This window comes from Meles meles, chromosome 11 (assembly GCF_922984935.1).
Source record: "Meles meles chromosome 11, mMelMel3.1 paternal haplotype, whole genome shotgun sequence".
Classification (NCBI taxonomy): Eukaryota; Metazoa; Chordata; class Mammalia; order Carnivora; family Mustelidae; genus Meles; species Meles meles.
This window is the reverse complement of record NC_060076.1, coordinates 3,533,327-3,548,921: the sequence shown is the minus strand read 5'-3', so window position 1 is coordinate 3,548,921 and position 15,595 is coordinate 3,533,327. Positions and strand designations below refer to the sequence as shown.

The following is a 15,595-nucleotide window of genomic DNA, read 5'->3' as shown; positions in this document are numbered from 1 at the left end:
GACAGAGCGCCCCAACATAATGCCAGCTACTTTCTACTCAGTGTGCCAGGTACCTGAGCCGTGTACCGGAGGTGCCATGTACCTGAGCCCATTACACCAAATCTCATTCAACAAGAGAAATCTGTCAAATTCCAAAGATCATGACGTTGAAGAAAAATTAAAACCAAGACCTTGTTTAGCAAGAGCCAAGGATTCGGACCCTGGAACTGGTGATTCCCCCGCCCCCCTCTCCGTAACCGTTGAAAAGGGCCATAAGAGGAAGGGTGGGGACAGTGGCTCAGGCCTCTCGGAGGCCAGCCTGTGTGCGAGCGCGGGCGTGCGGGAGGGGTCACCCCAAAACCACTGACTTGCTTCTCATCAGAGGAACCGCATTACCTACGGCTGGAGAAGGATACACCGGGACAGGGATTCCTAGGTCACCTGGATACCAGACCCTCCCCCTCACGTTCTCAGAGCACACAGCCCCACAGGGCGGCCCCGGGGTGAGCTCACCCAAGCGCCCTTGCAGGAGGCTGGCGGCCGCGCACGGGCAAAGGCAGCGGCTGGAAGGACAGAGGGCAGCCGGCCGCCGCCGTGAGCGTGGAGGACAAGTCCCATTCCCCTCCTGCTCTCGCCGAGCCTCCCGCCATGGGCATGGCGAGGGAAGGGACGCCGCGGCGGGGCCTTACTTGCTCAGCTCCTTGCTGTGCGCGTCCGCTCCCTGCTGGACCAGCCTGTCCAGGACTTCCGCGGGGGAGGTCGAGGGCGGATAGTCTTCCTCTGCGTTTCCTTTTGCTTTCTTTAACAGTTCCTTGGTCTTCTTGCTGACAAAATGATGGGCGGTCTTTGGCAATGCCACCTCAAAAAGATGATCGTAAGGGGGAGGCTGCCCACTTCCAAACCCCACTCCCCTCTGAGGCGGAATTTTACAAGGGCTGGGAGTGAGGATGCTGGTCTCCAGCGAAGTCTGGCGCTCCCTGTGCCCGGCAGGGCTCTCGGCGGCGCCTCCGCAGGGCGGGTCTATGGGAGTAAAGGCTTGCTTTGGTGTGTCAGGCCCAAGCTTGTCCAGGGAGGAGTTTGAATGTTCAGGGTTCACACTGGCGCCCTGAGCGCCAGAGGAGGCCGAATGGTTCTTGCGAGGACAGCCCGGGAGATTGTCCTGGTAGAAGGGAGAGTCAAAGCCTCCTCGAAGAACCAGGGGCTCGGTCTCTGCCGTCGTGATCTCGGACAGTTCTTTAGAGATGGCCGCTGAGAGGAGGGAGGGAGACAAGAGCCGGCACTGTAAATGGGCCACCTGGGTAAGGCCGGGCCGTGTGGGGCTGTGTGCCGCCAAGGGCAACATGCTGCGACACTTAAAGGGCCACCCCTTTCCCCGGCGTAGGACCCAGAATAAACCTGCCACCTCCTTCCCCCAGGAGAAGAAAACCCGAGCCAGTCTGGGAGAGTTGACACTCAGTCCCGGTTTCAGGGCGCAAGGAGAGCTTCACCATCTCGCGGTGATCTCGTCCGAGCCCAGAACCCCACACGCTACCTTCTTCTTTAGCTTTCTCGACGCTGTCTTCTTCGGAGGCCAGGTCTCCTAAAAACCCCGGAAGGTCACTTAGAGCGACAGAACCTTTGCTGCCAGGCAGCTCTTCTAAAGAGAAACGAAAACAGCTCAAGTCAAAGAACTACACTGGAAACCCCCCAACTGTGACAGGGCTCGCCCCGCGTGGATGGTGTCCACAAGCGTTCTTCCTGCTGACTGAAGCGAGGAGGCTAGAACCAGCCTCCCCCCGGAGCGGCCCCAGAACGCGAGGCTACCGCAGGGAGTCTAAGTAAAGGTATTGAAAAACATAACCCCACAGAAAATAAAATCCTCCATTCTCAACACCTGAGAGATCAGATCAACAACACAACCTGACCAGCTCAAAACACACGAAAAAACATGTACTTCACGGCAACAGCTTAAAGGCTTTTTTTGATACTATTATTAGGTTGGTTTTTCGGATTAATTACGCCTCACTCTCTCTGGCCGTCATCAGTTTGTGGTGTTACCGAATTTCCTTGTTTGTACACATAACCCAAGAAGAGACAAGCAAGGTCTAGGGTTACCCAGAGACTTTACCTAATCCTCTGTCATTCGGGAGATGGTGCTGTCTGTGTAGACAGGGCCTTGCTGAATCTGTTTTCTCTTCCTGCAAAGATAGGTACCATTTATGTCATAAGGCAGAAAATTGTGTACGTGTTCTCTTGTGTAAGAGACATATCCTAAAAATCTAAACTTTAACACATAATAAAAGAGTTTAACATTTGGCTCAGTGGTTTAAGCACTGTTTGGTCTCAAGGTACCTTCATTGTCTTAAAATCCAGGAGTCCCATGAGCTTTTATGTGGTTCTAGTACAGTTACTACCCTAGAAATCAAAACCAACATTTTTAAAATGTTCACTACTTCACTTAAAAATAATGAACCCAGGGTGACTGGGTGGCTCAGTTGGTTAAGCAATTGCCTTCGGCTCAGGTAGTCCTGAGGTAGATCCCGTAGTCCCGGGATCGAGTCCCATATCAGGCTCCCAGCTCCACGGGGAGTCTGCTTCTCCCTCAGACCTTCTCGCCTCTCAGACTCTCTCTCATTGTCTCTCTCTCAAATAAATAAATAAAATCTTTAAAAAATAATAATAACAATACTAAATCCATTATATGTAAACATAAATGATACAAATTCTTATGAAAAATAACTACGGTTTCCAAAACAATACACACAGAGTCAGTGAGACGAGTGAACCTCTTCCGTGGCTGGCTGACCGGGAGGAAGCCGGAAGCTCAGACCAGCCTCTGTGCTCAAGCTGCGGCAGTGTGTTCTTTTGGCTACAGCATACGAAGGAACTTCTAAGCCCCAGGGTTAAGCGGTTATGAAAAGACTTAATCTTTGATGACTTGACAAGGAGTCATTTCTCAGGGGTTACCACGTGGAATCTGGAAGCAGGCCATGCCACCTTCATGCTGTGTTTGAGACCGCGGGGGCACTCTGGGCTCTGCACTTTTGCCTACGGCGGCTCTGGACCATCACACAACCGGACACTTAGAAGATCCTGACTCACCCCGTTGGGCTTCCCAGTGTGGAAATATTCACCACATGACATCAAAAACTCGATTACTCACCGGGCTCCCTAGAACTTTTCAATCTCTTCACAAAAGTCTCGGGGATACCATCAAGCTCATGGCGACAGAGACCGGGTTTTTCGTACTCTAATTTTACCTGAAAACTGAATTTTGCCACCAGCAGCAAAGCCTGTCCATTGTTTATTTTGAAGTGACAGCGGGTCACGTAAGCAGCAGCCTGCCCCACGCCCGGGTCTAAACAAGCATCGGCCGTCGGTCGGCTGTCCCTTCACGTCGCACTGGCGCTCCCCGAGAAATGCAGCTGGTCTAGCTGTCAACTCCCGTTACGGCACCAGGGTTTGTGATGGATCCCCTACTTTAGCTCAAAGAATACTAAATAGGTATGTCCTCAAGGGTCACGATATACTAAAATAAATCCTTCTTGCTCCTTTCCATGAACACTCTTAAGGCACTGGCATTCTGGCTTTATCTTTTGTTCTTTCAAACCGAAGACACACGTGACAGAAGGCGGCAACGTGCACAGGCAGCTGGTGCCGGCCCCGGTCTGCGCTGGGGGCCGGCCCTTCTCCCCCACATCGCTCTGTACCATGAGAGCAAACGCCAACGTGGTCAAGAGGGGAAAGGGCAGGTTAGTATTACTAGGAAAGCAGTCGAGTTCCTGGGTCCCCCGAGAGGCTTCTGGAGCTCCAGGGTAAGCAGATCACACTCTGAGAGCTGCTGGTGAGTCTATATTCAGTTGCCCTGATCCAAACCCACCACAGATGGTCCAAATTCCATCTGACATACCGAGCTTCGTGCCCAAAGTGAGGCCGCACGCAGGTCACCGAGCTGGGGCAGAGGGAGCGCAGACACACCGGCACGTACCTTCTTGGGGGGTGTGGCTGTGGCCGGCCGCAGGGAAATGGGCACATAGTCGTCCGAGTGGCAGAGCGGGGCAGGAGGGGGAGACGTTGCTGGGGTTCCCAGAGGGGTTCCTTTTCCACCTGCTCACAGGCAAGGACAACATATACACCATCACCAAGCCTATTAGAAAACTCTGAATTTTTTCAACCTGCCTGGGACAATGAAGAAAGCCGCTAGAGTGAACTTTCTAGGCGGCTTGAGTCATCTTATTTTTGGTTCCTTTTTTAGGTTCTGAAAACCCCCAAGTTTTGTATGAACTGTCAACCACAGGCTGACTGCTGCAAGCAGCCCCAAACTCAGGGCTGGATTAAGGGACACAGAGCAGGCCCAGACCGACCCACCGAATCCCACCGCAGACGCACATACCAGTTGTACCGAAGACTTTACTGTAAGGGTGTGACAGATCAGATGGAACGTTTCCAGGCGACGTCGGAGGAGTGGCCAGACCACAAGCCGTAGACGGGCTCCAGAGAGCGGCCTGGGGAGTGAATGAGGAGGTCAGCAGTGAGAAAGGAACACCGAGCCATCCCACTAATCCATCTCTAGACCTGCTTATACTCATGACCGGACAGAAAAACGCATCTTATTAAAACTTTATCATGATGCATTTCGTAAATGTAGACTCCAAGAGAAACCCAAGTGGCAACAGTAACCACCTTTCCTAATGCCACGTATCCTTAAAAATAACTCCTAAAATGAGCAGGGTGAGATCTTCCCAACCATATGCTAACTCCCGACCCCCACGGTCCGCTTCGCCAGCAGGCAGAGAAGCGAGCAGGCACACTCTTTCACACCATACTTGTGGCGGCTCAGTCAACAGCCGTGTCGATGGGGGACTCAGAGTCTGAGGTGGCTGCCCGGGCGTATTTAACAACGTCAGCCGAGAGCTGGAATACAGGGTCGAGGTAGCACTCCCTAAAATGAAAGGGAAAGAGCATGTGAGATTAGTGTGCGCTTTTAGATGATTCTGGGGGGAAAAAAAAAAAACGGCCCCCAAAGCATTCGTTAATGTTCATATTTTTTAAAAAACTGAGGGGACTCCTGACATTGTAGGGACAGAGTAACATTTAAATGCCTTTTTAAGTGCTCTCCGGAAATAGTTCAGTAAGGTTGTTCTTTTGTTTTTAAGATTTTATTTATTTGGGGCGCCTGGGTGGCTCAGTCGGTTAAGCATCTGCCTTCAGCTCAGGTCATGATCCCAGGGTCCTGGGATCGAGCTCCGCATCAGGCTCCTTGCTCAGTGGGGAGCCTGCTCGCCCCTGCCTGCCACTCCCCCTGCTTATGCTTGCTCTCTGTCTCTCTCTGTCGCTCGCTCTGTGTCCAATAAATGAAATCTTTTTTTAAGATTATTTATTAAAATTTGATTATTAAAAGATTATTTGAGCGAGAGCGAGTGGGGGAGGGCAGAGGAGGAGGGAGAGGAAGAGGGAAAGAACCTCAAGCAGAACCACCCCCCCCCCCTACAGAGTGTGGCCCCAACTCACGGCTCAACCCCAGGACCCTGGGATCATGACCTGGGCCAAAATCAAGTCGGACCCTCAACCAACAGAGCCACCCAGGCTCCCCAAGTTGGGTAAGGTCTGATGTCAAGTTAAGCTTCAGGGTAACTTGAAAAAGCACAGCCTGGATGACACCTCTAATGGGCACCACCTACAGATAAGCCCGGCTTTTTTAGACACCAGTTCTCAACTGTCCAGATTCACTCAAACTGTGTCCATGAGCGCAGGAGCCCGGGGGCCTCACCGCAAGTGTCTGAAACAAAGACCCCCTGACGGGGTGCTGCCAGGAAGGCGAACCCTCAGGTCCACACTCCTCATTCTGTGTTAAAGACCCATCCCTGGTCCGCCGGCATACTGTCGGGTAGGAGGCCAAAGATGTGGGGCTCCGAATTAAACTTGAAAGAGGGGTTAGTCAGGAGAAACTGGAGGCTTATTTTAATTTTCAGCATCTGGGAAACAGCTCCTAGATGCTGCAGTGAGTCTCACCCCAGGAAAAGAAAAATTAAGTGGATGTAAATGAGCCATGCTTTCCAGAGACAAAGCCGAGGTCACTCTTACCACAGCTATTCTGCATGTCGACATAAGGGCTGGCGGCCACATCGGCCACACGATGAGGAAAGCGTGCGGACACCTGAGGGGACATGGAGTTGCCGTCTTCGTAGGAGGCTTCTGCGGGGTCCAGAGAGATTTTGGCACACTCTATTACAACATCGTGTGTTTCTAATCTCTTCCACCTAGAAGAGGCAACGACAGTTAAGAAAGGCAAGCTGTAACCCATTTAATCAAACACCCAACTCTCAAGAACGCTAATGCAAGGCCAGGCACAGAACCAGGATTAGCAAAGGACAAGACAGAACCCCACCAGCCCAAGCATTACACCGTGCGGTGTATTAAGAGTCAGGCATTCATTTTCTAAACTCCACCTTCCCTGTTTAAATTGGGCATATCGGGTTATCAGAACCTCATCTGAAGTGAAAATGTCAACAAACAACTGGGCAGAGCCTCCAAAGAGAGCGCAAACTACGCCGGACACCGGGGGAGCTTCTCCCCCAGACCGAAGGTCATCAAAGGTCCAGGGAGGCCTGGAAACTGCTGGGTGGCTGCAGTGGGATTTAAGGTCTCCTGTCAGAGCCTAGGGGGTCCTAATCCATCTCTAGACCGGCCATATGGCGCAGAAAGACTCAAACCTTGAGAAAGCCCACGAGGACATTTTTTAAAATCAGCCAAAGATTCCTGTCATATAACCCACAGTTCCACTTCTAGGATTTAAGCCTGTGGAAATCAACACACGGCAAGATACCCGACAATGCTCAGCACAGCCTGTCACAGAAAAAAGAAAAGAAACAACCCAAAATCACACCAAGGGGATATATTCTATAGAAGAAAAATTATTACACCATCATAAAAAGCATGCTCTCAGCAGGTCACTGGCTGCCCAGTGTCAGGAAGGAGACTGACCACAAAGGACATGGAGGAACCTTGTGGGCAAGTGACGTATTCTTTACCATGAGTGTGACGTTTGTTAACACTTAACCAAACTGATGAACCTTACTGTATGTCAACGATGCCCTAAAGTGATTTTATTTATTTGACACAGAGAGACACAGCGAGAGGGGGAACACAAGCAGGGGCAGTAGGAGAGAGAGAACCAGGCTTCCTGCCGAGCAGGGAGCCCAATGCGGGGCTCGATCCCAGGATCCCGGGATCATGACCCGAGCTGAAGGCAGGTACTTAACAACAGAGCCACTCAGGTGCCCCCTAAAGTTGATTTTAAAACTTGTGTTTAGTGGTGCCTGGGTGGCTCAGTGGGTTGAAGCCTCTGCCTTCAGCTCAGGTCATGATCCCAGGGTCCTGGGATCATGCCCCACATCGGGCTCTCTGCTAAGCAGGGAGCCTGCTTCCTCCTCTCTCTCTGCCTGCCTCTCTGCCTACTTGTGATCTCTATCAAGTAAATAAATAAAATCTTTAAAAAAAAAAAAAACCTCATGTTTACAAGACTCAGTGGTTTAAGACAGTCAGGGTAGTGAGCTCCAATGAATAAAGATTCAAAACTACTCAGAGATATGCCCATAAAGAGACAGAGATGAGGACACCAAGTGTTCAAATGAAAAGAACTGAAAGTCATCGGTGATGTCCTTTTCCTTTCTTCCCTCTCCAGTATTTGCCAAATGGTCTACAAAGCCCTAATAATGAATACACCAGGTACCTGCTCCAGTATAAACTTTTAGACGGCGTAATTTCTCTATCCAGTTATCCAAGGAAGCAGGAATCCAGCAAGATTCTCATCTTCATGTTCCAAATTCCACAGAAAATCAGCCCTGCACTAAGGGCACACCATGGGTTTACCCCAACAAAACATCTGCTTCCATACAACTGCTCTAGAAAACGCACCGCTCAATCTGAGATGGGGACGATGGGATACCAAATACAGAACGAGAGAGTCCCCAGGGCACGGGCGGCATCCCTAGGGGGAAAGCCTTTCGAATCAGCACTGCCCCTGCGGTCTGAGTGGGTGCGCACTGCCCGGGGTTCCTGTGTGCTAAGGGCAGTAGCCTCCCCAGGTGCTCCCGGCACCAGGGGCAAGGGGTGAGGGGACAGCAAGGGTCAGGACACTTACGTACACACGGGAGCCTCGCTTTTAGAGAATCCAGTGGACTCCCAACACAGTAGAATATACATTTACATGTCTGATTTTATCGGACTTACGCTATTTCCTTGATTTTTAAAAGGATTTTTCACATTTAATGTCTCTGAAACTGGAAAGTCATATCTAATTAGTTGTGTGTTAGTTTTTGTGGCATTTCTTTCTTTCTCAGATGAACCCAAAATAGAAGGGCTCCGTGGCATCTTGCATTTAATGACATAGGGTTGTTTAAAGAGTCAGTTAAGAGGTCCCTCTCGTGTCCTTCCCCTGAACCACTTTGGCAGCTGCTTCCGGTCTGTCGGGGGAACGGGCACCCTGCCTGCATATTATTTTGAAAGGATACGCTCTACGCTCTGAATTTCCTATATACAGACTGTACCCATCATCTGCAGACTTCTACTATGGTCAGCGATGACGTAGACCGCTTCCGAATATCCTTCTCCCTCCTCCCTGCTCTCAGCAGACGTGTATCATAGTTTCATTTTCTTCAAAATTAGTTTTCAGTGATTAGAGTATACTACAAGATTTCCTTTTCTGTTGGATTTCGTTTGTCCTGGAGTTTGGATTTTTCTGTTTCTTGTCCTCAGTCCTCTGTTTCTATTATAATTCTTCCTAACCGGACTCAACAGCTCTGAAACAATGCCTGATACAATTTTCACATAATGATATGCAAATAAGCTACTGGAATTATCCTCCCCCCCCCCCCCCCCGGCCCTCAGGCCGCACTAGCTCCCTTCTGGAGGTCTCTCTCTCCCACTCTGCTGAGACTCGTTTGTTCTGAGGGCTGCTATGCAGCATTACCCAAAGACTTCCCGTGACCACGATCCAAAGTCAGGTCCCCCTTGCTTCCTGGGCTCAGTTGCACCGGATTCTACTCTCCTTCTGATGGAACACATGCCCCAGTCGTTAGCTGAGAAGGGACCTCTATGGGAGGTAAATGTGACGGAAGCTGGGCGCTAGGTAAGCGCTAGGTAAGGCATGTCCTTCAATATCGTGATTGCTATAATTCTTTGTAGTTTTCATACTTGTATTGGAAATTTTCTTCTATTATGTTTTCACAAAGTTTTCTCCTCTCTAAAGCTCTTTTTTCTTGAATGTTGGCTTCTTGGACTGATTATTTTAAGTTTCTTATTTCTCTGCTCAGAATATCATCTCTATCCACTGATTCTGCTTTCTAAGATAGTCTTAACTTTACCTTCTAGCTCTTTTGTTGAGGTCTTGACTTTAGCCCTCATTTTTCTTTTTTTTAGTATTTTATTTATTTGACAGAGAGAAATCACAACTAGGCAGAGAGGCAGGCAGAGAGAGAGGAGGAAGCAGGCTCCCTGTGGAGCAGAGAGCCTGATGCGGGGCTCGATCCCAGGACCCTGGGATCATGACCTGAGCCGAAGGCAGAGGCTTTAACCCACTGAGCCACCCAGGCGCCCCAGCCCTCATTTTTCATTTTCAAGGGTTCTCTGTCTCTGAATGTTTCCCTCCATGGCATTCTGACCTCTGCATGTGCTGAAATGCCCCATCTCAGTGGCTACTTATACTGTCTTTCTCTCTCTGTATTATGTTTCTTTCTAGCTCCCTTTCCTCCTTTTTATGTTGGTCTCTCTCTTTTTTTTAAAGATTTTATTTGAGAGAGAGAGAAAGAGAGAGCACAAGCAGCGGGGAGGGGCAGAGGTAACAGTAGACTCCCCACTGCGCAGGGAGCCCGAGGTAGGACTCAATCCCAGGACCCTGGGATCTTGACCTGAGTCAAAGGCAGGTGCTTAACCGACTGAGCCACCCAGGCGCCCGCCCCTATGTTGGTCTCTTGTCTTCTGTGTTAGAGCTTTCTTCAAAGGCCAGATGACCCCTGCTGACCCACTGGAAGCAAGGCTCTCTAGGCTGGCCTGGGAGCCTTCCGAGTTAGCATCACAGACTGAACACATGCATCCAATTATATAACCTCCCCAACCCACCAAGTCTACAGAATGGATTCGGTTGTTTTTAAATATAAACCTATGGGAAGGAGGAGAATGGGGGAAGACAGAGCAGCACTATAGGCTCCTGAAGCTAGAAAGCAGACAGGCCAGAGGCAAGCTACGTAGCAAATCCAAGGAAGCAGAATCCTAAGCTCCCACTGTTTCAAAGCTAAAAGTCAACCTGACTTACACCGCAGGCTCCTTAAAAAGCTAAAAAGATGTTTACATGTCAAGTACTTCTGGCACGGGAGATGAGCGGCAGGTAGATGAGGACAGCTAGGATGGGGAAGACATGATGAGAACTACTTGAGGGTCAGGGTCCCGAGATCCCCTCCCCACCTCTACACTCCTGGACAGCAGAAATCTGGGCTATTCTCTGGAGAGAGCCAAACAGATTTTCGGGACTGAGCTATTCCAGAAATAGTTGAGGGCATTTAAGCGAGCATATCCATTCTGAATGCCAAGATCACTAAGCTCTCTTACCATCAGGCTCCCTCCAGCGGCAGACACACACACACACACACACACACACACACACACACACACACACATGAATCTCAGAGGTGGCAAGTCCCACCCTTTGGACAGCTTTTACACCCGCAGATTTGCGGAAAGCCTCAAAGACTTCAAAAGAACGACAGGGTACGGATTACACGGGGAACAAACAACTCCCAGATTCTCGAAGATGTGCGCATCCATGAAACCTAAGGCGACTACGGAGAGGAGCACTCAGAGACCCACGAAAAGGTCTCAGATGCCCAGAACAAGGCACAAGGAAGGAAACTTACAACAGGATTAAAAGCTAAAGATGAGGAAACCTTCAGAAAGAACAAAAGAGCAGAGAGAAAAAACAGGAGAGCAAAGAAAAGCAGAGGACACTCTAGGAGGTCCCGATCTCCATACCAGCAGCTCCAGAAAGTCAGACAGACATAACGGAAGGAAGGAAATCAAGCACGAGATAATTAGAGAAAACTTTCCTAGGACCTGAAGGAAAGAGTTTCCAGATTAAAGAAGGAGAGCAGGTTCTGACAAGGCAACGTGTGAACACGAGGAGAGCACAGAGAGGGCTCCACCAGCTCCCGCAGAGGAAAACACAGCCAACACGGCCATGAGAAAGGAGAAGAGCCCGGGTCACAGCGGCAGCACTGGCAGCAAGACGTGAGGTTTGAATAAAGCCTTCAGGCTGCAGAATGAGGGGCCTGGAAGTCTGTGCCCAGCCACAGACTGAAAGAAAGAAAGCTTCCTTTCTCTGAGGGCTGCTGGAAGGCACACTCCCCGAGGACGAGAGCAACCTAGAAAAGAGGCAGGAGACACAGGGGATGGGAGGTTCTGCACGAGGCATGGATCCGACAGGCAGGCAAACAGGCAAGTAGCGGGCCATCACCCTCGTGCCCGCACTGTCTTCCAAACGGGGGACGCAGTGCACAGGTGACCCCAGCCCGATACATGGTCTCTGCTCAGTCTGTCCTGAGTGGGCACTGATAAGGCCCTGCTTTCCCTTCCCCGCCTGGATCCGCGGCGCAGACGGACCCTGCCCTGACCTGCTCCTGGAAGCGGATCACCGCACCGAGAGGCAGCACGCGAGCAGTCTTCGTCCTCTGCCACGTCTCAGCAGCACATCCAGGAACCAGCCTCACTGCGGGCCCTGCCAGATGCTCTGACTTGGGGGAGCGCTGTGCCTCAGGCCTCCCCTGTGCACGACCTGGCCCACTGATGCCCCTTCCCCCAGGGGCCCTGCAAATTCTCAATGAAGGGAAGCCAGATGGGGACACGAACATGGGCGTCTGCCCCTCGCCTCCCGGGAACCCTCATCTGACAGTGACGGGACTGCCCTTTCCCCATTCGCTTTTCAAAATCACAACAATACACGGGGTAAAACTTTACAGGAAAGAAAGAACGATTCACATAAAAGCAAGACCGGGCGTTTCTCTGAAGTGGGGCAAGAACAGGGAGAAACTGGCTGGGGGCTGTGGGCGCACAGACTCCCACAATGTCGCTGCACTTCACCGGCACAGCACCTATACGTGTCCCCGTGCCCGTCTCTCTCACACGAAGCTGTTTCGCGCCAACTGCGGCTCCGTGTGGCAGAGGGAGGGCTTGTGAGGTAAGATCAGGCAGTGAACCAGCTTTTTCAGTGGGAGATCCCCAAATGTCAGTTATCTATGGACTGGTTTCCCCAAAAAGCATTCTGTCTTCTGCCAGCGGGAGCATTTGCCTAGCTGCCAGCCGGAGAAGGGGGGAGGAGGGAGCTGAGCCTCTCCGCGCTCTGTGCAGGGACTTCACTCCCCGCTCAGCTCCACCCGCCCCACCTGGGCATCCTCCAACGGGAAGTCTTGCAGCTGTTCTTCACCCGGGGAATAACCCTGGAGACTTCTCGGGGTCCCCAGAGCGCGCCCGGCTACCTGCCGGGGCGGTTCTCCCCTCGGCATCCACGCTTCCCACACCCCGCTTGTTTCCAACCACACGCCGCTCGGCCTGCCTCACAGTCACCGCCGCGACCAAGCCCGTAGCCTTCCGGGGCCTCCGCGGGCCACGTGTCTGCCCTGTACCCGCCTCCGCTCCCCGGCTGGAGCTGTTAATTCTGTACGTGAGGAGTGTGTTTCCGACTCGTACGCAAGTTGAAGCTGCACAAGTCCGTCAGAACAGCGACTCTCTACGCAGAAGAACCTGTATTCCCAAACAACCCCGCGGCAGGGACATCGCCTTGATCACGTGACTAATCTGTCAGGCGACGCTGTGAAATTCTGAGTCACCAGCCTCATTTCTGTACCTTCGAGGGTCCAGTTCGTGGTCCTTGGATCCAGTCACTAATTCCGGGTGAATTCGCACGTGCTCCATCATTGGCTAGAAGAGTAGGGTTGACCAATTATAAAAGGTTGAATTTCGGTGGCATCTCCCCGCAACAGAGTATTAGCTGACAATGACAAGGAATCCTGACACCTGCTACAGCATGGACGACCCTGAACATTCCGCCAAGTGACGGAATCAGTCCTAGAAGACCACGTGCTACGTGATCCCTGTTTGGGAAACGCTCGTCAGGGAGGCAAGTCTACAGAGGCAGAAAGGAGATCAGTGGCTGCCTAGGGCTGGGGCTGGGGGCAGAGCCGAACTACTTTTCAAAATCTGTCCCCCACTGAATGCACGGGTCCCAGCCGCAGCGGGTGCACACAGCACGTGGCCTTTCAATGAGCAGTCGTCACTCACCCTGACCACTTCTTCGAAAGTGTCCAAGTTCTCCTTCATACTGTAATGAGAGCGTAGAAAGGAGACAAAGTTGCAGGGGTACATTCCGTAGAGGCGATGAAAGAGAGCATAAACACTGGCGTGGAGATGGACAAGATAGATCTCTGTCACGTGGCCTGAAACAGGAAATCAGGGACAGGGGACTCAGCCAGACACAAGCAAAGAGCATGCGGCCACCAGCGTGACCTGTAGTCAGTCAATTGCCCCCACCTCGCTCCATAGATAAGGAAGAGTGTTTCTCTAAAATGCAAATCTGAACACACCAAACGGCCCTATTTAAAACCTATCAGGGGCTCCTTTGGATAAAGGCCGATCTACTAAGAATGACCCATAAAGCCTCCGACAGATGTAATGCTCCTCCTCCGTCTTCCCCCGACCCTCTCACAATGCTGACCGAACTTTCTCATGATAATCACTCGCCCTAAAATCTTGGTTTTTTTTTTATTATTATTATTTTAAGTAAACTCTATGCCACACATGAGGCTCAAACTCATGACCCTGAGGTCAAGGGTAGCATGCTCTACCAACGGAGTCAGCCAGGGCGCTCCCCCAATCTGTAATGATACTTCTCCACTCTCGTATTCAGCATGAATTTCCGGAGCTTCTTGAACAGCCCTGTCTTACTCACCTCTGCACCCTCAGTGCCTACCACAGCGCTCGGTGCAGGACGGGCATTCAAATATTTGCAGAACGGGTGTGAGAGATCCTTTTGAAATTAGGGTATAGTCTTAGCTCTGCACATTTGTAACTAAGGAGTGAAAAACCTGTTACCCAGAAACTAGCTCAAGGAGCTGGGAGTGGGAGAAACCCAACCCTTTGTCCGTCAAGCCTCACCAGGACCCCACGAAGAAGCCCGAGTCCACAGGATCCGCACGGCTCGTCCACAATAATGCACAGACCAGTCCTCTGCCCCCAAGAACGTCCTAAGTAACCAGCATCACCTGGGTCTTGCACTTATTATTTAATCCCATACGGGAAGCCACGTATCCGGTGTGGCACGGCTTACACACTTCACCTTTCCGACGTGAGCAGCTCGTGCTGCGCTTGCACAAGACTCCAAGTATCACGTGCTCATAGCTGTGGAGTCATCTGACAGAGCCGGACTCCCCGCCAGGATGGGGAAAATCCCGCCACGTTCAAAACAAGGACCCGGATCAGGACCCACTGCATCTTCCCTCCTTCACATGCAAGAGACGCGTCTCTCAGAACCCGAGGTTTGTCTTCTGTCGCAACAGCCAGCAGAGTAAGGCAAAAACAAGCCTAGTCTTGTACTTTGCCGGGTCCCAACCCAGACCGAAGGTATTTTGAGAGATGAAAGTTTACCGAAAATTAGAAGGTTTTACACCCTACCAGTCTCTCTGACAACTAATGCTCTTAAGCCAACAGAATGAGGAAGGTGTCCCACAGCCAGGCTTCTTATTCGTGCCCACAGTGAGCAGGCACACACCCAAGGTACTCCTCGCCGCGGGTGACCAGCACCCACTCCGGCTATGAAATTCTACACGCCTTCCTTTACAGCTCATGACCCATCGATCACGAGTGAAAGCACTCACTTGGCAGAGAAAGACAGCTATAAGGACATCTTTACCTGGTTTCTTCAGGCACCACGACGAAAGACGGCCGAAAATATCAAAGAAATCATGAAGGTGCTGCTTCCCCGACTGGGGAATCATGGGCAGCATGGTGATCAACACTAAGACACCCGTTGTGAGGACGAGGACATCGGTGTCCATCTGCAGAAGGAAAGGTCAGGCAGGGAGAGACGTCTGTCAGGCACAGCATCAGGACCAGCACGCCAAGGGGCTGCTCTAAATTCCACAGGGACCACCAATTACAGGTCCCCTCCCAGACTCATGTCCCTACCCCTCACGTCTGAGGGGGAATGACATGGATCAGATTCGACTGTAATGAGTCTGCCAGGATCACTTCTGCTGCCCCCACACAAACCTATCTGGGAGACAAACTTCACCTTGACCTGGGGACGCCCAAGTCCTCCAGCCGGGGGACACTCTGCCTATGGCACATGGACGGAAGCATGACGAGCTGCCTTCACCAGAACAAAGGAAGACGACAGTTTCCGTTCATGGAACCAAATCTTCAAATACTTGCTTTTTGTTAAACCTTTTAAAAAACACTACACAAGTACTGTAATACAGTATTTTTTAAAGGATGACAACAGAAGTATAATTTAAGAAGAAATTAGCATAGCACTAACAAGTCTCCTTAATTGCTCACCTTTATAGCAGCATTTACAGATCAGCGAATAAAAGAA

General features: G+C 51.2%; 1 protein-coding gene across 3 annotated transcripts in view; it reads right to left on the bottom strand.

Moving 5' to 3' along the window:
• The window catches only part of TSC1 (TSC complex subunit 1), a 48,886-nt gene that overhangs the window by 12,472 nt on the left and 20,819 nt on the right, over positions 1-15,595 (bottom strand). For all 3 annotated transcript variants that reach the window (XM_046022346.1, XM_046022345.1, XM_046022347.1), the window contains exons 6-15: positions 14,912-15,056; positions 13,285-13,439; positions 12,851-12,924; positions 6,043-6,218; positions 4,785-4,900; positions 4,352-4,463; positions 3,947-4,065; positions 2,087-2,156; positions 1,511-1,615; positions 669-1,227 (exon numbers count right to left, since the gene is read on the bottom strand). In XM_046022346.1, the coding sequence (XP_045878302.1) occupies positions 669-1,227; positions 1,511-1,615; positions 2,087-2,156; positions 3,947-4,065; positions 4,352-4,463; positions 4,785-4,900; positions 6,043-6,218; positions 12,851-12,924; positions 13,285-13,439; positions 14,912-15,056 (1,631 nt within the window). The remainder of the gene's footprint in view (positions 1-668; positions 1,228-1,510; positions 1,616-2,086; positions 2,157-3,946; positions 4,066-4,351; positions 4,464-4,784; positions 4,901-6,042; positions 6,219-12,850; positions 12,925-13,284; positions 13,440-14,911; positions 15,057-15,595) is intronic.